The sequence below is a fragment of the Hippopotamus amphibius genome, chromosome 14 (genome assembly GCF_030028045.1).
Source record: "Hippopotamus amphibius kiboko isolate mHipAmp2 chromosome 14, mHipAmp2.hap2, whole genome shotgun sequence".
Classification (NCBI taxonomy): domain Eukaryota; kingdom Metazoa; phylum Chordata; class Mammalia; order Artiodactyla; family Hippopotamidae; genus Hippopotamus; species Hippopotamus amphibius.
Window position 1 is genome coordinate 13,440,155 of NC_080199.1, and position 26,276 is coordinate 13,466,430.

At 41.5% G+C, this 26,276-nt stretch overlaps 1 protein-coding gene across 1 annotated transcript in view; it reads right to left on the reverse strand.

The window, feature by feature from the left end:
- Positions 1-3,652: 3,652 nt before the first annotated feature.
- The window catches only part of HS6ST3 (heparan sulfate 6-O-sulfotransferase 3), a 656,854-nt gene continuing 634,230 nt past the window's right edge, over positions 3,653-26,276 (reverse strand). The window contains exon 2 of the mRNA XM_057707606.1: positions 3,653-4,893. Coding sequence (XP_057563589.1) covers positions 4,185-4,893 — 709 coding nt within the window. The 3' untranslated portion in view covers positions 3,653-4,184. The remainder of the gene's footprint in view (positions 4,894-26,276) is intronic.

Here is a 26,276-nt window from a genome sequence, read left to right on the forward strand (position 1 = left end):
TACAAAATTACAAATTTTAATCTCAGCCTTTGCAAAATAGGTGACGAAATAGATGACATTGAAAAGCACTTGAAATATTTTTCACTTCCCTTTTGTGTCAGAGACTGATAATTTTGATCAGTATTAATTTTCACATTGTTTCTTTAATAGTAGAACCCTTACACTTATAAAGGCACATGGCAACCAATAATGATGACACTTCTTGGCCTTCCTTGCAGCTAGATGTATCCAATGGCTAAGTTCTAGCCCACGAGATGTGCCTGGAACTGATACGTGCGCCTCTCTCCACTTCCTCTCGGCTGTCTTAAATAAAGTCGAGATGGCAGGAACTGCAGCAGCTATGTTGGACCTTGAGTTGGAAGCTGCACATTAGGATGAAAGAGCAACAAGAGGTCCTGGGATTCTGGCAATATCACACACCAGACCAGTTTGTCTTTTAACTGAGAAAGCAATTGCTTCAATCTTTTGAAGTCACTATTATTTTTGAGTTTCTCTGTTAGAGCAGCCAAATGGGAATTCTACCTAATGGACGTTATTTTTTAATGATCTTTGCTCTCCTCCTTGCTAGGTCTATGTGGTAGATATTCTCTCCTATATTCATATTATCTCTAGTCGGACTTTTGAACAACTCTTTATATTTGATCCTTTGATCAAACCATTTCTGACAATGTTATCTCCTTTAGGTGATAAGGAACAGATTTTTATAATTTTTTAAGAAAACGTGATAACCTGAATTGCTGCCTGACACTGATTGCTAATGTTAGCACTTATTAGAAAGAGTATTCAAATAATTCTCAGGCAGGTCTTCTCTATTTGTCAAGCGTAGGTTGCCAAAAAGTTAAAAGGAGACAGAATATATAGTATCTTAGTCCTTAATAATAATTTAAACACACACACACACACACACCACACACACAGACATCTCATCCCACTCTGGTCACTGGAGCTGCCACTGCCAGAGAAGGAAAGGAAGGTCTACCTGGGAACTGGAGGAGTCGATAGGATGTGGAACTCCTTAGGGGTTTTCTTTTTTGGGCCTCTTCTTGGCTTTTAACACTAACGTATCTGGCATTGATTTGGTTTCGGGTCTTAAGGCTGCTGGCTTCCCATGAATCCTTAGGCCCGGATGCCTTCTGCTGACACCCCTTCCCTTTCCTGAGCATCACTTGGCGTGCAGGTGTGCCGTCGATTTTCAGAGAACAAACGGCGTCCCCTCCTCTTCATTTCTATCAACACAGGACCCCAGGGAGAGAACGGCTGTGCTGCTTTAGAGTGAAATGATACGAGGGAGGAAGCTTGTGTCGGTCTTTTTAATTTGCTCAGCACTGGCCTCGGGCCAATACAAAGAGATGGTTTCTCCTCTGAACATCCTGATATCGGGTCTCCAGTGGAACCCCATACATCACGCCTTCAGCGGCAAGGCCGCAGCAAGCCTTTGGATATAAATCCCGTGGTGCCTACGGAACAGTGTGAAGTTAGCAGAGGCTGCCTCCAAGTCTCAGCTACGCATGAATTTCCTGCCAAAAACGTAAAGTGAGTTTAAAAAAAACAATCTGAACGCTTTCTAACTTGTTTTGATTTTCCACATGACAAAACACTGGATTGTTACTGTGCGTGTGTGTGTGTGGATGCGTGTGTGTGTAGATGCGTGTGTGTGTGTGGATGCGTGTATGTGTTTCACAGCGGCAAGCAGAACAGTAATTTGCAGCCCTGCCATTCTAGGCAGCATTAGATCCTAGCATCGAAATGGGAAGACAGAGAAAACGCTGCTCATTAATCCCAGCTGCAATCCTCCTTCCCCTGCTACCTTAGGAACAAATCCTCAGGAAGGGAAACGCTAATATTTTGTGAGCCTAATCTCTACCAACTAACAAGCGATATTTACTTGGTCCCTTCAACACACCCCATCTATGGCTCCAAACATACAATTGCCAATAAAGTCATCAGTGTCTTGCTGATGGGTCAATCATTTGGATGGGGCTGGACTCACCCAAGGCAACATAGCTCTGGGTCCCTGCTGGCTTGGTGCTGTCACATCCACATAGGTAAGAGACAGACCCTTCTGGGCAATAGCAGGTGGCTTCTAGCATGATTGGCAGGAAGCTTTTATCCCATAAGGAAAACACGATGGGGAAAAAAAGAGCTTGCCCTTTGCAGTCAGCCAGATCTAGCTCAAAACCCATGAGGAAGCTACTTATTGTCTATGAATCTTATTTTCTGCATTTATGAAATTGGGACTAATAGTATCTACCTTTTTGTGAATAGTTCTGAGGTATGAAAAGGGCCTCCCAAGGGGACTTCCCTGGTGGTCCAGTGGTTAAAACTCCACGCTCCCAATGCAGGCGACACAGGTTCGCTCTCTGGTCAGGGAACTAAGATCCCACATGCCGCATGGTGCTGCCCAAAAAAAAAAAGAAAAGAAAAAAAAAAAAGAAAAAAAAAAAAAGTAGCAAAGGGCCTCCCAAAGTTCCTGGCACAAGGGAGTAACGCCTTCCCTTCCATGACGGATGAAGGCAAGGGTAGCGTAAGATGTATCTAAGCCTCTTCCTCAGACCTCTCTTTGATGGAGACACCAGGTTCCCCTCTGTGCAGGCGAGCACTCCATGAACACTTGCGGGCTGATTAACTCTCAGCCCCAGAGAGAGTATTCTGGAGGCTGAGACGTGGCTTATGTAAAGCTGGCTTAAACATCAAACATGCTGGATATCAATGAAATAGGCTTTCAATCTGATTTAGGGGTTTCACTCATTTTGCCTTCAGCTCCTTGAAGGGATTGATCAGATCAATCTGTTGTGAAACTTTCTACTCACTCTGATCTCCTACTAAATGCTAGGCAAGGGTTTTCTATTCCCGCTGCCATACTTCTCCCCTTATTATTCAAAAACTTGGTGTTATTATAGTTGCCATTGGGAAAAGGTGAGGATAAGAAGCACTTGGCAATGCAGCACATTTTCCCATCCTGTTGTAGCCATACTCTCACAACACGTAGAGATCATGTGAGCAGAAAAATGTTATCAGGCTAGAGATATTCGAGATGTTGGGAGGTAAAGACTTTCTAAACTCGAAGGATAACCACCCCACTGTATTCCATGTCTCATGGCCTAAATCAGAGTTATTTTTTAATTTAGTGACCTTAACTGTATTTTGTATGCATGTTAGCTAAGTTTGTACTCTTCAGGCCAAATTCTTTTTAAACGTCTTTTTCCTCTGTGACAGCAGTGTTTCAAACTTGGTGGTACTGTACCAAAGAAGATAACTACTCCAAAGAGGTAAAAACTCTGAAATAGTCCTTAAACAACTAAGGTTCTGTAGCAAGACTGGAAATCTTAGACATGTAGTTATCCTCCTGTTTTTTCTCCCTTAATTTATCATTCATTCTTTACACTGAAAATAAAAGTTGGTAAAGGGGGACCTCCTTAGGTATTCATTAATAAGCATATTTTCTCCCAAATGCCCCTACCAATGTTCATTTCATTTCCCTGGGGCCACAGACATGCCTATCCTGAAGCTACTAGCCTTTCCTTAAAAGATGGGGGAGGAAGCATGGCTCAGGGCTAAGATGCAAAGGATGTGAGTCTCCAGTGATGGTCAGTAGTAGGGTAATCTGGCTGAAAAACAATGGTAACAACAAAACACATCACACTACTTATGATTTAAACCACATTCAAATAGAGTTCCAAGATGGGAGCCAACAGCCAAGAGAGAGATGGCATTAAACCTCATCTAAAGGCTGAAAAAGCCTTCTTTTCCTCTCTCTTTAAACAGCAGTATTTCCATTAAAGAGGCAGTATGAACAGATCAGTTTCAGCAGAACATCCAAGCCAAAATTTGGCTTTTCATGTGTGCCTTGGTGGGTACCAGTTGCCCAAACTAGAACCTATGCTGCTGCAACAAAAGATCCCAAGGACTCTTCCTTTTTGGCGTTTCTCCCCTTGACCTTCAAAAGTGGTCTATTATTGGATGCATTCCTACCCTACTTAATATCACAGATTGAAAAATGTCAGGAAAAAAAGAACAGGACGGATCATCGGCAGCTGGTTAAAGGTGAAGACAAAGAGGAAGCGGGGGTCCTAATGAAGTCACCTACAGTCAGACGTCCTCAGCATGGTCCCACATTTCTCCAAGGTAAGTCAGTGCGCCCGCTCATCCTCCCCTTCCCACGGAGAGGAGGAGAGGGCAGGCGGTCACCATCTCACCACCTGGCTGTTGTAGTCCTCCGTGACTGCCCCCTCTGGGTTCCCATCCTGTTTGGGCCACCGGTGGCCCCTGTGCTCTCGCTGCAGCCTGCGCTCCTCGCGTCTCTTTTGCCGGTCCCTCTGGTGCTCCAGCTGCTTGGTGCGGTGGTAGCGCTGTTGGAAGAGATCCTTCGCGTATTCGTAAAGCTGCATGTCCAGGAAGTTGAGCTCCTCGATGCGCTGGCGGGCGCCCTCGTTGATCTCCACGTTGGAAGCCCGCGTGATGTTGAACTGCGTGAAGGGGGAGATGAACTTGAGGTTGAATGTCCTCTCAAAGAGAAACTGCGTCTTGCGCTGGAATTCCGTGAGCCCGAAGAAAGCCATGTTCTTCAGGTTGCTCTTGGCGCTCTGCAGCAGGATGGCGTTCCTCTCGCTCTCGTTCATGAAAGTCAAGTTGTAGCAGCCCACCAGGCTGAGGTCGGCCAGCATGCGCACCTGGCGGTTGTTGGCCAGGTTGTAGGTGCAGTCCATGAACTCCCGCAGGCTGACCCCAGACCAGTCGTCCCCGGGGTAGCAGGTGGGCAGCTCATCTGGGGTGGGGCTCCTCCCATCGCACATGTGGAGGGAGGTTTTCCACGTGGCTCCTCTCTGGACGTGTTTCCACTCGCTCAGGTATCGGGACACTGGATCCCGCAACATGGTGATGTAATAGAAATTCCTGGAAGAGATTAGAGGAAGAGCATCAGTCCTCCAGAACCATAACCCTGGGACCCTGTGCCTCTGTAGCGTTTATATCAGCATTGAGTCAATGGACTTTTCTGCCAAAAGAAAATGGTCACATGAGAATGTTTGCCTGGCTTTGCACCTATCAGGCCAGTGTTCCCCTATGTGCGTGTTTCTATAATATAAACATGCATGAATGGTACACCCAGTACCATTTGCTGGTTATCTTCTTTCTGCTCCAGTGTGGGGAGGGTAGGCGTTGGGGGAATAGATCATTCATTCATTCGGCAATTATTCACTGATAAATTACTACCAACAATAACAACCCTTTATATTAAGAGAAAAATGCTACGATTATTGAAAGTTACCACCCATCTGATATTTTATTTGATCCTTAACATGAACGTTTGCAGGAGACACAGGGGACTATTTGATAGGGAAAGAGTGCAAGGGGGTTAGAATGATTTATCCAAAGTCATGGGACTAGAAAGAGCAGAGCTGGGAGCTAAGTCTGCTTAATCTTTTCTGCTGACACGGGTGTTCCAGGTTAAGAGCTAGGTGGTACAGAGGAAGGACGTGTTGTGTGTGGAGACTAATATTTACTGAGCACTTACTCTGTGCCAGAAACTGAGCAAGGTGCTTTACGGACTGGCACAGAACCCTCAACATAACTTTGTAAAATGGTTTTTATCATGACTTTTAAAAAAAAAGCTGAGAAAACAGAGACTGAGAAAGGTGAAAAATACAGTCCAGGATTCTAGAGGAAATGAATACTTGAACTGCAGTAAACTTTAGGCCTATTTGATTTCAAAGCTTCTGTGCTTTCCTGGGCACCATATTGATACTTTAAAAACAAAAATGTAACTAATATTTATTGAATGCCTATTAATTGTCAGGTGCTGTGGTTATTATAATCACAGGTCTCACCTCATCTAAAGGCATCTAGTAGAACATGGAGAAGAGGCACATTTTATAAATGGTTAGCTTCAGAATGATCAGGTAAAGACCAGGGTACCCCTGCCTCAAAGGGCAAGAGAGGCGTGCAAAGGCCAGAAGAGATTTGGAAAAGTCAACAGATAAAGACACAGCCATTGGCATTAGAGGAAAGCAAATATCAATTCCAAGTAAGGAAAGTCCTTCTCATCACTGGAGCAGCTGCCAGTGGAATGGGCTATCCACCCACCTCTGTCACCAGGAGTGACACTCAGGGTGCCCCTGGGCAGACAAAAACGGTCCTGAAGAGTTCTGAAAAGACCAGTCTTCCCTTGGCAACCTACACTGGACTGAAGGGAGAATGTATAGCTAGTAAAAGCAATGACAAAAATAAGGAATTTAAGGGTGCGCTCTTTCTCATGCTGCTTTTAAAAGGAATTGATGAGCTATAATATTTAAAACAATACACTTGCTGTATTGAGTTATTTTGAATGTCCAACCAGACAGTTTTGAAATGCGCTAAAGAAAATTCAAAGTCTTAAGTAACACTTCCTTCCCTTTAAATCAGAAGGAGGAATGTACTGAAACGGCCACAGAAAGGCCAGCCTGAGCCCTTGCTTTTGCCAATCACCATTTTACATTACTCTGTTGTCTTTCCCTGTGACAGAATGACAATTCCATCAGTGGAAGAAAATTTCCCAAAAGGTCAGTAGGGGAAGCAGAAAATGACTGACATCGTTTCTGGGTTCCACAAGGAAATGTTGACAATAAAGTTTTTCTCAGAGTGGATATTACCATGGTTGAATGTTATATGACATGTCATTATTAATCCCGCTTTGGTCCTTTGTTGAAACTTGTTCACATTTCAATTCTACAGGCAGAGGCTGATTTTTATTTGACAAAATGATTACATAATAAATATACAAATACCATGATGGTGATGGCAGCCCTAATATATGTTAGGTGGGTTAAGGACGACAAACAATCAGGACAGAATAATTTAAATCAGAGTGATTTTTGAATGCTCAAATAAGATCACAAATAGGAAATCTATAATTTCCCTTGTTAACTGGACAAAATGGAAAACACAAAAAAGAGGGTTTAAGCAAAAAAGGTGATGGCAATCAGTGGATAAGATTCAATCCCATTTATGTGTCTCAAATTTAGACACCGTCCAGATTTTTGAAACAATCATAAGAGCTGGAGGATTTTAGGGCTGGGAATTACAACAGTTTGTGGCATAAAGGGTTAACTGGGACTTGCTGCAGGAATCTGCCAGGCTTTGGTCTCACTTGGGAAAATTAATTGGCCATGAGAGTTCCTGGTGCTTTCTTTGCTTTGGAATCCACATGGTCTCAAAGGTAACTGAAACTGGCTTACACTTTAAGATGGTCTTGGTTTCAAATTTAACTTTATTCAATGTAGCACTGCATTTAACAAAGACTAGCTAAGATGTAGGGTGCTGTTTACATGAGTAAAATAAGTCCCAAATGTCTGCAAGTTCTACTAGCCAAATAGGTCAGAGGTGCATTTGTAACTAAAACTAACTCCGACATCAAGAGGCAAAATGTCCTAGTGCAACACTCATATTGATGAAGTACAAAGTGGTCCCATCCCATGATTCTGGGATCGTGTCTAATAGCATCTGGATATAGCTTTAGTCATGTATATTCTCATGTATGTTTTGTTCATCTCAATCCTGCAAAGCACTCAAAATACAAAGTTAGAATAATAGTAAAATCAAAATAGGGTTGAAGAACAACCAACTACTGAAGAAGAAAACACAATTTGATTCATTAAAGCATTTTTTCTCATCTTCATTTGCTTCTCTACTATCAGACAGAAAACTGCAAAAGTCATTGATGAAATGATGTCTACCTCCAGGCCACACGCTCAACCTTCATTGTGTACAAGCTTCACTCCAGTTTCATGACTCTCTTCCCCACTCCCAAATAATGGAAACGTGTTTTCTTCTGCTTCTATAACTCCCAATTCAGCTTCTAAGGAAAATTCTCTCTTTTTTTTTTTTTTTGAAAATACTAAATATTTTACTTTTCATTTTATTTAAAAAATTTTTATTTCATATTGGAGTATAGTTGATTTACAATGTTGTGTTAGTTTCAGGTGCACAGCAAAGTGATACAGTTATACATATACATGTATCTATTCTTTTTCAAATTCTTTTCCCATCTAGTTTATTGCAGAATATTGAGCAGAGTTCCCTGTGCTATATAGTAGGTCCTTGTTGATTATCTATTTTTAAATATAGCAGTGTGTACATGTCAATCCCAAACTCCCAATTGATCCCAATCTAAGGAAAATTCTTAAAAATACTCTGAAATCTGCAACTTTCCTTTTTAAATCTTACTTGTTCAACAGCACAATGAAGGGTAAAATAGAGACCAGAGAAGAAGGACAAGCAGCTCCTAAGCAAAGGCCATGTGGCCACAGGCAAAGGCTCTCATCAACACCAGTCCCTTTTAACTCAGTCTCCTAGGCCGAGGCAGAGTCTCATCTGTTCCAACACTTGTCCTTGCAGTTAAATTCTCCCCAGATTTTGGAAACATCAAGAAGTAAACTATTATTTTCTCCCTTCATCCATCCATTCACTCACCTGATAATTCTCCAAACATTAACTGAGCCCTGGTATTTGCCAAGCACTAGGGCTAGGCAGTGGGGACCCCAAGATCACTAAGACATTGTCATCAAGGAGATCGTAGGCACCCAGTGATTTTGGTAAAGTGGAGAAATGCTAACCATCAAGTTAAGGGACTGTTCTGCCAGTCTCCTTGGACCAGAACGATCCCAAAGACAACTTTGTCTCAGTGACAGCCTGCTGCTGGCACATCTTCCATTTGCCACCTGCTTCATTGAGAGTTTGGGCAAATTCATTTAAGAATGTCTAAAAAGCAATTACAGTTCTTTAGAATTGTTATTCTTGTGGCCCCAGGGTAATGATGGCAACGTCCTGTGCCCTCAGGAACATTAGGGGACAGGGCGCCTCTTTTAGTTCAATGATCATTTTAACCGATGATTATCATAGAGACCATCAGGGCTTACCAAAGTGCAGAGACACCGAACACACACTTTTCCGTCTCTTGCTCGGCTGTAAGGTAATCCTATTAAAATATTCTAAACACAGCGCAAGGACATGACTGCCTTTGCTTTCACTCATTTGCATGCTGCTTGTCTTTCCTGGCCCAGCTCAAGCCTCATCTCTGTCTGCTCTGACTCTTCCAGCCTCGAGGGTTTATTGCATCACTTACTGAACTTTTAACGTGCATATGAAAGTCTTGGTCACATCTACCCTTTTTTTCTTTTTTTATAAATTTCTTTATTTAATTTATTTATTGGCTGCATTGGGTCTTCATTGCTGCACATGGGCTTTCTCTATTTGCTGAGAGCAGGGGCTACTCTTCATTGTGGTGCGCAGGCTCCTCCTTGTAGTGGCTTCTCTTGTCGCAGAGAATGGGCTCTAGGCACGTGGGCTTCAATAGTTGTGGCACACAGGCTCAATAGTTGTGGCTCATGGGCTCTAGAGCACAGGCTCAATAGTTGCAGTGCATGGCTTAGTTGCTCCGTGGCATGTGGAATCTTCCCAGAGCTGGGCTTGAACCTGTGTCCCCTGCATTGGCAGGCAGATTCTTAACCACTGTGCCACCTAGGAAGTCCTACATCTACCCTTTAAGTTCCTTTTTGATAACTGGACCTTAGGCCTGGTGCCCCACAGCACCTCCACAAAGTCCTGCTCACTGCACATATTCAGTAAAGGATGCCGTGGAAAAGAAATGACCTTCATACGAGATAAGTGTGTTTTAACAACTAAGGTTAATACTGCCTTTGATAAATAGGCCCTTCTTTTCTCCCCTAAAAACTAATCTGATATTATTGTTGAATGTCCAAAATGTGTGAAAAGAATAAAAAGACATATAATCTTCTAATACATCCATCATTCAACTGTGATGGTTGATATGCAGAGAGAGAGAGAGAGAGACAGTCAATATAGACTTTGGGTAAAAAGCAGAATATTTCATACACCAGATAATTAACAGAAATGAGGGATTTTTGTTGTGGTTGTTAAACTTAGTGGTTTTTTTCTCCTCTGCTTCAAGAACCTGTATTTCACCAAGCAGTTTATTGTATAATTGCTCATTTCTTTAATTAGCAAGTCATTTCATTAACACATCTTATTGAGGGTTTGTTGTGTGTGAGGAGCTGCTCTAGGAAATGTGGAGAATAAAAAAAAAGAATAAAATGTCTTCAAGTATTGTAGGTGTAAGGGAGGTAGATTAGAAAAAGCAGTATGGATTAGCAAGTCATAGAGGTAAGGAGTGGGCAAAGAATCTTTAAGAGAATATTTTGGAAGGTACGGAGAGCAGAGTGGCCTAGTGAGATCAGGAAGCTGATGTGCATTTCACTGAAAGTTTGGTCAATAAATGAGTGAATAAAAAGAGGAACATAAGCTAGAACAGGATGCTGAGGCCAAATTGTCACGGGCTCTGCATGTACCTGTGAATTGCTAAAACAGGAAAAGTGTTGATTTAGGAAGACTCATGGATTCAGAATTTAGGATGGATAAAAGTTGGCAGACACCAGGAGAGACACTGGACAGCCATGGCGAGAGACCAGCAGGGAAGGACCCAGAACCATGGGTGCTGATAAGAAAGAATCAGGGATGGATTCAAGAACCAACATACACCGAACCTTCACTGTTCACACCTTCCTCGCTGTCAGCTTCCTCTAAACTACCTTTTCCTCCTCGGTATGACTTTCTTCCTTCTATCTAATCCTTCCCTTTCAATTCTGTGATGGAAAAGAGGCAGTGCTGGTATGTGCATCAAAACGGTGAAAGGAGGATTAGAAGTCCCTGGAGTCACTGTGCTTGTGATTAAAAGATACTTACTTTCACGAGGCTATGACATGCCTATCCAGTGAGAACATATTTGAAGGAACCTACAAAATGCCAGGTTCACAGGGAGGGTTAATAAATATATTTCTTCCAACACCAGCTTAACTCTTGTTAAAATCAAGCAACACAGTTAATATCTCCACAATCCACACTTCGAAGCATTCATAAAAACCAGCTCAACTAGAAACTCCTCCCATCAGCCTCCTGTGATATGCTCAGCAGAAGGGATCCCCACCCCCAGCCCCACCCTCTGAAACATGTGCTGCTCTTGCCTTTATCTTCATTGCAGGGACCAGTGAATATCATATCCCTTGAACTGGCTCTATGTCTTACTCATCCTCCAGCCTCTAGAGCGTATGATCCATGACCTTGTACATCATGGATGTTCAGGTGCTCACTGTTCATGAAATTAACAAAATTTTATCAGCCACTGTTTTAGGAATTCTCATGGTGATTGTCCCCAGGAAACTGAACTTGGTGCCTTAGCCAACAGAAGCAGCCAAGGCTAATGATTTCCTTTAGCCTAGACCTTGTGAAACGTGTTGGAAATAATCTCTCCTCCTTCCTCTTGCCCTACAGACTTTGAAATGAGTTTCCCGTACATATAATCAAGTTTTACCAAAGCTCAGTGTCTCAAAAAGAACATCATGATTGACTGTAAGGTGGCCTTGGGGGCATCTGAAGGAGCTCTTTGTTCCTCACCAGGGAGTAGGCACAGATGACCAGTCCATCTTAAACACAAGCTGATGTGCGCATTTTTAAAAAGTGAAACTTGGCTCTCTCTCCTCCCTGCTGTACTGTGTGCAGGAGTCATTTTCCAAATGCTCAGAATGGAATTAATTTCTCGACTTTCTTTAGAGCCGCACACTCATTATGGGCTGCCCATTCTTCATTATCTCGGTGGAGTATTATCGGCACTATTCTGTATCTGATAGGGGGAATCACAACACTTAGAGCTCGGCAATCAGACTGCCCTTTGACACAGTGATGAAAAGGCCTTTTATTCGAGCCTTGAAAACAAATTAAGGAATTTAAGAATGATGTTCTAAGCAAATGGGAAATTGGGGACGATGATTGTTAAGTGTTGTAATAAAGAACTTTCGGGGGCTGACAATGGTGTGTGTCAGGGCAATTGGTTCCAAGGATGCCCAGTATTGTGATGAGAAAATGGAAACATTCACATGTCCTTATCTTACCTCACACAGAAACCACACGTCCCCCCCAGCAAGCTGCCGTCACCTCCTCCCAGACGGTGACTTACTTACAAAGCAGCCAGACCCTTTTGACTAACATTTTTATCTTACTTATTACCCAGAGACCTTGACTCTTTTCAGTCGGTAAGATATTGGGGAGAGGAAAGTCCACTATGTTGCCCTCAGGAGGGAAGAGGTACTGCATCCCTATTCTTCCCTGTGTACCTCGTAACTTTAAAGGGAGAACACTTTGGATGTAGCTGGTCTTTCTTTTTGTTTAAATCACCGATCCCCATCCCTAAACCCCAGTGAGAAATTCAATATATTGTCATTATGGAAAATATGAGCAATGCAGAACTATAAAAATAGAAGAAAATGAAAATTCCTTACTTGGATAGAACCACAGTTAAATATGTATTTCTTTCTTTTACAGATGTAAGGTCACACTGTACATTATATTTTTAACATGTGTTTTAAACTTAAAAGTACAAGGGGAATATATTTTCCATTTTATTTAATATCCTTCCATAAGAGCATACTATTCCAATCATGGATGTACCATAATTTATGTGACCAATCTCCCAGTTTTGGACAATTAAGCTGATTCTATTTGGAGCAGGGGCTACTATAAACAATAATCTGATGAACATCCTAAGCCGTAAATATTTGTGCAGAGAATAAATTGCAAGGAACAGAATTTCTGAGTCAAGAGAATTGCCCTCATTTCATTGTCAAAATGCCCAAATATAGCCGACCACAGTCAGCATGGGCAGGGACAGGGCCCTTCTGTGAGGCCTGACCATCTTTGGGAGCCATGAGACAAGTCCACCTGAAAGTCAAGGGAAGGCCATGAAACAGGCTCCTGGCTCTGCCTCCTCCCAGCTGGGCCAGGAAGCTGCCCTGTGCAGATCACGAGCCTAAGATGGACATTTCAGGACAGCCAGGTGGGGTTTGTGACATGGTGGTAAGGAAATATCCTTCCAAAAAGATTTGTTTATTTTACACTTAATGAACAGCTGCAATATCAAATTAGAGGCTAAACATTTGTGGAATCAAATCCCACTCATCAACACTGCAGCTATATTAAAGCTGACATCTAGATCAGAGAGAGGGAAGTTCCTCATCCGATTATATTCAGTGCCGGTCCTTATGGAAACAGCCTCTTGAGATGGAGCTTTTCTGCAAGTCTAGGTATCAGCTAACTTTAATAATGGGAAGCTGCACATGTTACTAAATAAACCAACCAAACAAAAGCAAGAGATAAGAGGTTTCCGGGCGATACTGATCATTTCTTCATGAGGATCAGTCCACCCCCCCAAATTTCCCAGCAGAAGAGGTAGCATTTATCAATAAGATAACATTTAAAATCTTGTCACATTGCTTCTTTATATTGACAAGAATCCTAGGAGCCTCAGACTCACAAAAATGCCGTGATTTTCAGGTGGTTGTCATATTTGCTTTCAGTTTCCCCCAAGTGGCTGCCGCAAGAATAAATTTCAGGGAATGCATGTTCCAGGGACATGTTTCTGCTATCTTGCTGAGTACAGTTCCTCCCGGTACGCTTTCAAATGTGCCAGGGAGGGTCCTGCTCTCATGCATTATTCAGGGACTTCTGTGATTATTTGGTTCAGAGGCGCCTGCTTTGCACTGCAGCGCTGGGACTCGGGCACGAAGACGTCTCCGGGTGCTCTGCTCTGCAGAGCTGTGGTTTATGTATGTGGGCATCCACCTGAAGCCTGGAGCCGCCCCAGAGTGAGATAAGGCCCAATTCAATCTCACTCGCAGCTCTGATCCCAGCCGGGCGAAGCAGAACACCAGATAGTACACTCAGATTGTGTTATTGGGCCATGCGTGTTCAGTCGTGCACACTCTTTAGCTGATTTCTCAAGCGCTGCTTTTCGGGAATGTGAGAATTACAGGGTAGAAGCCAGGAGGTATCTTCATTGCCATTGTTTTGTAGTAGCCAATTTGGAAAGGAAAAGAAGTCAATCAGGGTCTTCAAGGGCAAGGCATGTGTTTTGATATTTAGGCTTATACCTGACAACTTTGATACAGGTTTTCCTAAAACATCACAAGCACTAAAAAATAAATCATCTGTGTCCAGATTTTGCCATGTTCTTCCATGAAATAGTCTTTTGTGTTAGGATTTTGCTAGATTCTGCTATCAGGACTGGGCAATCATTTTAACATATTTAACAAAGTACTTAAGATAGCTCCACCTGATTCCATCCTTTGCCAGTTCTCAAAGAAAGAGTGCATTGAAGGTCATCCCCCAGGCAATGATTAAAAAAGCAAGCTAACTTAAAATATGGAAAGTTCCATGTGAAACAAAAATATATTAATAGCAATAATCATATTGGCTAACATTTATTGAGTGCTTACTGTGTCCAAGTACAGTTCTAAGTACTTCCACTAATAAAAGTAACCCTTTGAGTTACATAGTCTTTTAGATGATGTCTGAAATTTCACAGTGATGAGAGTTCTGATAGTCCCTTTCATCATCTTGTAAGTGTCAGGCTGTCTTAGAGATACTTTGTAACTTAATGTTGCTGTGGTCCAGGCTGTTTTGGAAGTCAAAGCTCCAGAAGCAGGATTAGCATCTCAGGGTGAGGATTTGTGTTTGCCTGTGGGTTGATGGGAGTGAGGCAGCACATTGCAGGGGCCAGACAGATAGGGGCATCTGGCTCCTCTCAGTGTCAGAGGCTCCCTTAGATACTTAGAGCTTGGAAGAAGTCCTAAACACAGTTTTCCTGAGCTAAGTACACCCTCACAACTGTGTAACAAATTCACACTTGAGGAAAGGGTATTAGAGACAAGGGGGAATGACCCCAGTTCCATTTCTTTTTAACACTCCCAAGTAACCTGGAAGCCAAAAGCTGTAGTCATCTCAGAACAATAAAGGGTGGTTAGAAATAGCGATGCCAGGGAATTCAGATAAAGCCAAAGCTCGCAATGCCATAATACTTTTTCTGGTTTTAAAATAGGTCTTTTTAAATGCAATGCTACAAAGACTCAGAAATGTGTTCCAAAAAGGTTACTGTATCCTGACATTGGCTGCTCTGATACTTTTATTCAGGAAGAGAAGATTCAAGGAAAACACAAGTCAAGCCCTACCATTCGCATGGAGCACAAGCACAAAGCTTCAAACAGGTTGGGAGCATCACCTAAGGAGCCATGGAAAGAAAATAAACTTGAAGTTAGGAAGATCTGGGTTTCACCGTCAAGTCCACCTCACGTTCGACGTGAGCTGGTTAGTTAGGTCATATAAGCGAACTTATAGCGAGCCTTAGTTTTCTCATCTAAATAGCCAGGGAATAAATGTTTATTCATAGGCTTGTGGGAATTAATGACTAAAATCATGGCTATAAAGGGTCCAGCAGTAGCTGATGAATAGCAGACCCTCAACATAAATGCATACCCTCCACTTCAAAAGTTTCCCTTCCTCCATGAATATCAGAGCCTCAGAAACTACCCAATACAGTGAAATTTTAATATTAAACAAGCTGTGTTAATAATTAAAAAAAACAGCTGATAGTGTGTTTCTATTTGTATAACATACTTATGGTTTTCAAAACACTTTCCTCATCCATTATTTCACTTGCTTCTCAGTACAAAATTATATCAGAGGCAGAATTTACAGATGAGGGAACTGATGCTCACAGATATGAAAGGACGTTCCTGAGATCAAACAGCTAGTGGAACTGAGACTTTTTTCTTCTTCAGCTACTAGACTAGTTTGTTTATCTAAAAATATTTGTTGATTATGCATTTGATGCCAAACACTATGTTAGATTCTTGGGTATAATGATACACAAGACATAGCCTGACCTCAGGAGCTGACTGTGGAGTCATCTTATTTTGCTCAAATGTAGTTGAGTTAGAAAGAAAACATGACATTAGCTCATTATTCTAGGTTTGGGGGTTTCACTGGTTTGTATATTAGCTCATTTTCTCCTTGAAACCCACTGAAAAGGGGGACCCAGAAGAACTAGCCGGAAATGCCAGGATATGGATACACCTTCGGATAGTATTTAAAGCTGTGGAAAATAGTCATTCTGAAATAATAAGCTCTTGTTTCTATGGAGGCCGTGCTGTGGACTTCAGTCTGGAGGCACTAATTCCTGATGGCTTGTCCTTTTTGGTGCCATAGCCGTTGGTGATCATCCTCAGAGGACTGCAAAGTGGTGACAGTCTAATTGGATCCTAGCTTCTTCAATTATTAGCTGCCATGCCTCTATAAAGACAAACTTCCCCCATCAACTCTTTGATACTCCAAGGTAGATGAATATTTGACTCATCCTATTTCCTTTCAAAATAACAATTTGCTTTTGTAGAATTCTCCAAAGGGGCTTTTTGTTGATGTTGTTTGTTTGTTTATTTTTACATCATTATGAGCTCATGAATCTAAACATGTTGAATGAGTTTCAATACAGTGCAGTCATTATCCCTACTGATGTTCAAATTACCTAATTTTTGGCCAGCAGGAGCTTATTTAAGATGGAACCTGTGTCCTTCTGATGCAACCCTTGTAGCCATTTATGCATATTCTTAAAGGATCTTGTGCAAAAGATCAAGAAAGATACTGTTAGAGCTTGAGATTCTCTGCAGTTCCTTAAGAATGATTTCTTCTCAGCATCTCATCCTGGCCAGTGTTACCTGCACACCACAGTCTTCTTTTTCACTCCCTACCAAGCCATGTAACTGCAGTTTGTGCAAATTACACCTGTGCATTGAAGGGGAAATAGACTAGACGCCATCTTTAACTGTCATAGGTTCTATCAAGACCCGAACATCAGGGGCTTTCTCTTTCATTTTTCCTTTTATTTTTCTTCTTACGCTTACATGCATGGCATTTTCCTTGGTGCTAGGAACAAAAGGCAGGGCTAGTGATTCATTTGTGACCAGATGCCAGTGCCACTCCACAAACTAATCTAGGAGAAACCCAATTATGCTGGAAGTAACTCGGAGCCCTAATCAGGTTCTCTCCAAAATCCACTTATTGATGATAAGAGTCGGAGATCCTTCCAGAAGCCCAGCTTGCCACGTGGGCACTCCATGGCATCTTTCAGCTGCAGTGGGTTCCAAAGCATGGCTGTAATTCTGCCTAATTAATAACGCAATGACAGAAATTTAGAAAAATATATGCACGATAATTTAAATCTCTCAGAAAAAATCAGTTGGTTCTGTCTAAACTTTGCCTTGGGTGTTTCCTTCATCTATTCAAGTGTGGAGCACAGTGGCCTGAAGTTGCAAATATTTTTCTTCAGGCATGATTGAAGCATGTGAGAGGTAATAGCTTTCAGTATTCATTTCTTAGAGATTTTAGAACACTCAAGGATACTTATTTTCCCGTCTTCCTCTGCTATATGTAAATCAGAGATAATAAGCTTTAAGATGTTTAAAATAATGTAGCTTGGGGCTGTGCTAGAGATGGCATCTACCTTTGTGTAATCAATACCTAGATTAAAAATAAAGGGGAGGCATCCCTTGAGAAATGGAGTAATGCGACTGCAATTACTCTGCTTTGTGAACTTTCCCAAACATGTCCCCTCTGAATTTATTATTTCTCTTGGTGATAAGAATCTGAGTTTAATAACCGTAAAAAAGAAGGAGGCTTTTAATGTTGACACCAGCTACCATCTCTGAGTCCTCCACTGAAATGATGTGGAAGATGCTGATGTTAATCTAAAATAAAAAAACAATTCAAAACCCTAAAGCAAGCAAACAAATATAATCGAAAAGAAAGAGGAAGAAAAACGAAGAAAAAAACAGCAACAAAAAACCAGCTCAAAGCTTTTCATCCGTTTTTAGGTTAGGTTTATGATAGCCACAAGAGGGCTCTCAAATCTTTCCAAACACAAGGCAAGTGCTGAGAGCTGTTTTCCTAGTAATTAATTTCCACAAATCAATATTACCTATTAATGTACATTGCAGAGACAAGCTACTGACTTCTGACACTTTACACTCAAGTTAAAGAGAGACTTTCTTATAAAAATTCTAGGGGCCCGAAGTGATTGTAAGTCAAAACCAAAATGAGTTGCACCTGTGATTTCCTGTGTCTGCTCTAGCATAAAAATTCCCAACACTGCAAATTTCATCAAAGGTTAAAACTGAATTTGAAGCACTGTGTATATAATGGAATACATTGACCTCCAATGGATTTTAAAGGCTATTCCACCTCCTTCTGCCACATCACACACCCCCAAAACAGCCATGGAGGCTGACACACACAGAAGTTAAAATGCAGTGACCCTCTCTTGGGGGCAGTGCGAAGTTTCTGGAGCCATTAGTTCTGGAGGTTTCACCTCATGCTGGGAGCTCGATGGTGTTGATGGTGTTTACACCACAAAAGATGCTTGGAATAAAGAAGGGATTTTAATTTTCTGTTCAAGCTAGAAGATAGGGCAGAATAGTAGAGTATAATAGGTAGTTCTACACATGGGCAGAATGGGAGTTTCAGCAAATAAGGACAGACTGGAAACATAGCTTTCTCCACGAGAATACCACCTGTCACCCCCTACCACAGGGAAACTACGGGAATAGAACAGAAGTGCTCCCAGAATATTCCATCAGGTTAGTTAAGATATCAAAATCACCTTGTACAGACTCAGAAAGCCCCTCTCAGCTTTGACATGAAATGACTCCTTGCTGACTGCCTTTTCTCTAATGGTACAATAATACCAAAGAACGGTAAGGATTGCTAACAGTTCTAGTGCCACAGGGCAGGAGGGCTTCCCTGGCATTGTGGGGATGTGGTCCTTCTTCTGTACAGCTTGCTGTTCTGAACCTCGGCACCATGAGGAGGGCTGAGGAAGATGAGGGACACCGGCTTGGGCAGAGCAACTGTCACTCGTGATCAGAGTCCCCACACCTCATGCTCTCACATTCACTAGTTTCGGGAATTAAGAATTAGCATAAATTCCTGGTTCAGGAAAGTCAGGGTTCTGCCTCTGACTCAGGCACTCAGGAGAGGTGTTCTGGAAAAACGAAGATTTCTCTTCTGAAATCCTACACTGCTTGGCACATGCCCCCAGTACAAATGGAACCCAACCTGGGTGTAAACTATGGCGATGTTTAGTGAACACTTTGTAGAGTTGGTAGTTCCCCAAATTTAATTTCCAGGTTGAATAGCAGTAATCCCTCTTAATTTGCCTTAATCCTTCTTTTTTTTAGAACTTCAAAGGGTGCCTTGTAGGAAGCATCATGTTTTTTTCAGATCTAATCCGGCTTCCACTTAAATCTTTCCTCTTCGACACTCTGCAAGTTACTCTTGTGCTTTCCCACATTTATCCCATCTGTGCCGTAGACTTCTTCTCATTCATGTACCCTTAGAATATTGCCCTCCTGGTGGGACAATCCCTGTTAAAGCATTCCGGCCATGACGTGGGATTTGCGTAAAGTCTAGGGATTCTGTGCACAGACAAGAGTCCTCAGCGAGGTCCTGACTCAGAGTCCTGCCCCTCCAGAAGTGCAGGTAGGACTGAGGCAGACCCTATGAAGGAGGGGGAACCAAGCATCGAGCAGGTAGAAACATCCAGATCCTTAGCAGTTCATAGGGTACTTTGGTTTTAGACAAAGCACATCTAGTCAAGTTTAAGTATGTATCTTTGATATACATTTTGATAGGTGTGCTTACAATAACTCAAGCTGGTAAAGAGAAGGAATTTTCCACTTCTAAAAGGAAGCCAAATATTATAGACTGCATGTTTGTGTCCCCCTAAAATTCATATGTTGAAACCCTAACCCCTAATGGATGGTATTAGGACGTGGGTTACTTGGGAGGTGCTTAGGTTTACATGAGGTCTTGAGGGTGGAGCCTCACATTGGGATTAGCGTTTTCACAAGAAGAAAAAGAGACCAGAGCTTTTTCTCTCGGCCACGTGAGGAAACAAGAAGAGAGCTGTCTGCAAACCAGGAAGCAGGTCCTCACCACACAAGGAGTCTGCTGACACTCTGGCTTTGAGCTTCCCAGACTCTAGAACTATGAGAAATACATTCCGATTGTTTAGATACCCAGTACCTTGGAATCTTGTTATCACACCTGAATTGATTATGACAACAAAGGTGGGTGTTTTAGAGAAAATAAGGGAACCCTTTCTCCACCGTCCTTTCTCTCTCATCTGGATACAACAGTATGTGACCACGCTTACACCAGCTTTCTAAAGAAATTAAATGACTAAACAATCCACTGTGATGAGGTGGGTTGGGAGTGAGGCTTTGGAGGACTAGTCTTTCTCAACTAGTCTTTCTCAATTCACAGCCCAACTGCCAGTCTTTATTAATCAAGACAAAACCCATTATTGATCTCCCACCAAGAGGTGTTATGGTATGGGTTGAATTATTTCCCCAAAAGATGCTGAAGTCTTAACTCTCAGTACCTGTGATGGTGACCTCATTTGGAAATTGGATCTCTGTAGAGAATCAGGTTAAGATGAGGTCATTAGGGTGGGCCCTAATCCAACATGACTGGTGTCCTTATACAGAGGGGAAATTTGGACACAGAGACAGACAATGTGAAGACACAAAGAGAAGACGGCCATCACTAGCCAAGGAATGTCTGAAGCTCCCAAAAGCTAGGAGAGGGGCATGGGACAGATTCCCCCTTCCAGCCCTCAGAAGAAGCAAACTTGCCTGCACCTTGTTGTGGACTTCTAGCCTCCAGAGTCGTGAGAGAATAGACTTCTGTTTTTTAAGTTTGCGATACTTTAACTACAGCAGCCCTGGAAAACTAATGCAAAGGGAGATACTTATGGGAGAAACAGATGAACATAATGGCAGGGGAATTCTCACTAGCTACCTGCATTAATAAAACCAGTTTTTATCTACAAATATAAACGATCACTAAGGATTATTAAATATTTGAGAAAAAAAGGGAATAAACAGAATAACTGCCTAGAAGAAATCAGCAGTTTAAGAAACAAAAATATTATTATGACTATCCTGAGAAGTTACTGCCTCCATTAAATAAGAATAGGATAGTAGGAAACAAAACACGGAGTTCTTAGAAATTAATTTGTATTCATGTATATGTTGGGCATGAAAAAATTAATAGACGAGGTAAATGATAGAATCCAGGAAACCTGCCAGGTATGATGGGGAACGGGAAGATGTGGAAAGTATGAGAAATTCAATAAAGACACAAGGAGATGGATTCTATAGGTCTAAGGCCCAACCACAAAAACAAAACAAAACAAAACAAAAAAAACCCAAATAAGCATAAAGAAAAACTAGACGCCACAGGGGAAAAATAATAAAAGTAAAAATAGACTATTTCCTAAGCATGAAAATACATGAATTTTCAAATTGAAAAGTCCTGTGGGATTCAAATGGTAGGAATAAAATTTTAGGACTCCAAAGATAAATAGATGATCCAAAAAGCTTCCAGAGAGGAAGCTAAGATGGAATTTAAAGAGTTCAGATGGAATCAAAATCAAACTGCCATTGGGATTGCCACATATACATTACTAATAAGAAAAAAAATCAAATTGTACACTTTCTAAAAAAAAATCAAACTTCCAATAATTTTCTTATCAGGAATCTGAAAGCCAGAAACAGTGGATCAGTGACTTCAAACTTCTAAGGGAAAATAATTTTAAACACTAAATTTTCTACCTAGAAAAATTATCAATTAAGTGTAGAATAAAAATATTGATGTGCTCCGAAAATTTACGTCCTCTATATTTTCTGGAAAAAGAGTATTGTATTTGAGAAAACATCCCACTGTAAGTAAAAAGGAATCCAGGAAAAAAAGGTGGCCTGTAAGGCACTGGTATTAATGTCTGCAAGGGAAAGATTTATGAGGATGATGACACAGATAGCTTCAAGAGGAACATATGTGAGAGAAAAGGGGTTCTCTTTCAACAAATACCTGGATTCTTAGATTGAATACTTTAGACAATAATGATGAAAGAGGCATAGAACTCTTCTCTCCACAGATAAAAGAAAGGCAATTAGCAATTCCAAGAAAAAAAGCTGAAGGAGAAAGTCACAACCAGATATGAAGCAAGCTAAAACATGGCACTATTTTAAGGACTAAGTGGAGTGTATGAGAGGAGAATCCACTCGACTTTTGTAGAGGTTGGAGGAACCAGTGTACGTTTCCTTTTTGGTGTGAATCTGATCACAACACTTGTGAATATTTTACACAGTCACCTTAAGCATCTTGTTTATTGGCTTTCTAATTTTTAATTTTTAGAATCGTCCTACAGAACAAGTCCAGAAGCCTATGTTACATCGAAGGCTACAGTACAAATGTTCACAAAAGCCTTACAGGATGAAGGTGAGGCCAACAGATGCTAGAGGTGCAGTGAATTGAAGGGGGACAGAGGGAACAAAATGTGCATGCATTTCCTCATTTTCCATAAATGAGAGTCAAGACATCTCTGGGTGACGGAGAAATAAATAAGGCATTTATTCCTTGACTATAAGTACTTGTTGAGCCCTACAAAGCACAGGCAAGGGTAGAAGCAGCACACTAGTAAACAGGCTGTGGTTCAGGGGTCTCATTCCTCATTGGACAGTGACAATAACCATGACAGGGACTAGATGGAGTAGATCCTTCTCAAGATGGAAAGTTGCAGGTGGATGCCTTTTACTACCCTTGCATTCAGCCCAAGTTACATCACATGGGACAGACTCTCCTAAAGTTAAATGTAGAGTTCATACCATACCCCTTTTATGTATTTTTAATGCTTTCCTATTTTTGCTTTTAATACTTCTTGTCAGATCCTGGAATGACTGTGGGGCAGGTGAACCTGCACTTACACTACTATCTTCCTGGAAGTAAAGTACAAAATTTATCTTGAGACCAAACTAGCCTCAGAAGCAAGGAAGTTATATATAGCTTCTCTGCCAGACCAGAAATAAGATAAGAGAGCTGGCAGAGCTGCTCTTACAGGTACTGAGATCAGAGATGAGGAACAGAAGGAATCAGGACCCACCATCACCTGAATCCTAAGAAGCTGATAACCTTATATCAGATTTCTTCAGGCTCAATTCTGCAGGAGTCACTGACATGGAAACATCCAGAAAGCGCTAAGTCAGATATCAAAGATATGTCTCCAGTGTCGAACACCAACATCTACAGGGTGTATGTGTGTGTGTGTATGTGTGTGTTCATTTTTACATACAAAGGTAATTCCTCATATTCAGAAGGAGAAAAGACACCATGATTAGTTGACAACTTTATAATGATCAGAGCTTCAGCTAATAGTTGGAGTCACCAATATCTCAAAGCTTAAAGGATGAAATGGAAAAATAAGCAAGCTAACAATCGCTGGCAGAAAACTGTCTTTCCATTTGGATCTTCATTGTCCTCCTATGCTAGTGAGGAGGGAAAACAACGTCGAAAAGTTATCTTAAGAGTCAACTTCAGAATTCTTTTCAGGAGAAGAACCACATTTGCTGAGTAACTACCTGCATTGGTATGTGTTTTTGTATAGCAGAAGCTCTGTCCTCAGCATGGAGGGGCTGGGGCTGGATAAAGTGAGGACTAGGGCACGTTCTAGAAGAAGCTAACTTGAATTTGGAGTAAGGGGAAGTAGGCAGGAAAAAGAAATTTCACGAAAGAGAAAGACAATGATAGGCTAAGCATCATGGTAGAGGCAGGCGGGAAAATATTAGCCAGCAGGAAGTTGCTGGTGGCACAGGGCTTGAAAGATTTGCAAAAGAGATGACTAATATTAACTTTTAAATTTATTTCTGTGTGACTCTGTCTTGGAAGTCCTGTTTGTGACCCCAAACCATCAGTAAAGTCTGCATACTAACATCTTGCGTGGGTGGTAGATTGGGGCAATCAAGGAAAAGAGGTTGAATTTTTGATCTGGGCCAGAGTCAGGATGCCATTGAATTCAGGCTGTCAGCCAAAGGTGACCTTGAAAAGGAAAGAAGTCCTCACTAGGCATAGAAAATTGGAGAAGGGTACGTGTGCCCTTGCTTATCCCCCAAGCCCTGATTCAAACTCTAAGACTCCAGCCCATCTGGTCGACCTCAGCCTCACCCCCCAAGTACATGCACTCTCTGGCCAAGATTCTTCCATTACCTAAGTCTGTTCTGAACATGTTCTTTCTTATTTAATAAAAATTGAATTTGTTAGTTTAGCTGTGACTTGGGCTTGAGACCCAGGTATTCCTGGTTCTTTTATGCCTCCATCTTGAATTTCAAGCCTCAATATTCTTTGTATTTTAAACAAGGCTTTCTTTTGGTGGTAAAAGACTAAATTACAAAGTTAGGTACAAACGGTTATTCATTATACGTGTTCAACTTTCTAATTTGTTTTTAATGAGGTTTCCTAGTCATATTTTTTATTCACTAATTCATTCAACAGATACTTCCAAGCCTACTAGGGTACAGCCCCTGTATGTTCTATTCTATGAAGTAATTCCACCTTTTTTGTACAGGGTAATAAACGTATTTGCCTCCCAATATAGAAAAAGTTGAATAACATTAAGCTTTTCTTTGATATCCTTTTTTACAAATAACTGCATTTTTCTTATTTACATAGAGCTCAAGACATTTATTGAACATTTTCCAAAGATTCTTTAACACTCCAGCCAAGTGGAAGAAAAAGAATTGCTATTCTGATTCAAAGATGATTTAGGAAAAGGGTCCAAATCATATCAGAAGTAGAAAAGCCCTTTAAAAATAGGACCATTTCTTCTTGGTCTCTCTGCCAAAGCAGCACAGGGCACGTCTCCTACGGGGCCTTATCACTTCCCAGCTCACACGCTGAATGGATATTTCCTTTGCAAGCCCGAGGTCGGTAACAAAAATGGCTTTTCATTCCTGCTGTTGGTTTTACAGCAGTAAAAATGTTCATTTTACTTCATTAACAAGAAAAAAGATTTGCACTGTCTAGGAGCCTGCTGCTTTTTCACGTAGAACATTGTTTTCTTATCACTTGTCCTAAACAGACCCAAGGGAGTTCGGAGGTCTCTAGAGAATCTGGTTCTGGATGGCCCCTATTATTAGTACTTAGCATACTGTGCACAGCACAGAGGCCTATAATTAAGCTGCAGGAAAAGTTGAATTGTAATTTCTTCTTTTCTGAGTAACACAAGTTCATAGAAAAATTACCTAAGCTCTTTAGCTACATTTTTTGTTGTCGTTTGGTTTTGCGTCTCATGGACTGTTTCTCCTTAGACAAAGGCAAAGCAGATTCTCTCACGCCCCGAGACATACACCCAAGCTTTCAATTGGGAGCAAATTCCCGAAACTCAGGGCAACTCAAGTTTTCTCTGCATTTCAATTTAACTACTAATTCATGTTTAACATTGTCCTAAATTTGCTCATTAGACAGAATCCAAGCTTTGATACCACTTACTTGAGCAAATTATTTAACCTAAGATTTACTTTCCTTGTGTCTAAATGGTGATAAAAATAGTACCAACCTCACAGGGTTTCCTGCGAGAGGATTCAGTGAGACACAATAGGAAGAAATCGCAGCACAGTCGATCACAGAGTAAGCACTAAATAAAGATCAGCTATTCTCATCATTCACAAAGTTCCATGACAATCATAATAATAGATAACAACCCAAACAAATACCTCTTATGGGGCACTTCCATTGTGCCTGGTGAGGGGAGGAGATTGGTCTGCTTCCTCCTTCTCTTTTCACCTCTTTGTGTCTGCCTTCCTCACTGAAGGAAGGAGAACAGATTTCTCTCTTCTTTTTTTAAGAACTTTTATTGAGATATAATCGACATAGAATGAACTGCATGTATTTAAAGTGTACAATTTGATATTTTTTTCTTATTAGCAATATATATATGGCAATCCCAATCTCCCAGTTCATCCCACCCTATCCCATCCCTCCCCCCCAGCCCTGCAAGTCCAGAATGTGATGGAGCTATATTTTTTTGATAGGAAGGGCTACCCAACCTTCAAAGTAAGCCTTCATAGTGAGACCACCTTGGACCTGCTTCTCTCATGTTAGGGAGCCAGGATGCTTCACTGGGTCCTCCAGGTCTGCATCACATTCTCCAAACTAGCCTTTACCTGAATTCAGCCTTGCGGTATATTGGATGCAGTCTCAGCCCTTAATCAAGAGGAACTTTGATTCTATTTGGCGGTTCTTACTTGATCAGGAACTCCAATGGTAGCATTTTTGTGTGCTGGTCACAATACCGTCATTTGGATCTCACTCCAAATCCCTGGCCCCAGGCACTGCGCCAAGCTCTATGGAAACAGAACCTCATTTAAGCTCCGTAATCCTTAGGGAGGAAGGTGTCATTATATGTAACTTTCAGAGGACCAAACCAGGTCTAGAGAGGTTACAGCCCCTGTCCCAGAGCTATAATAAGACTTGGAGCCAGCATGTAAATCCAGGTCTATCCGACTGCAAAG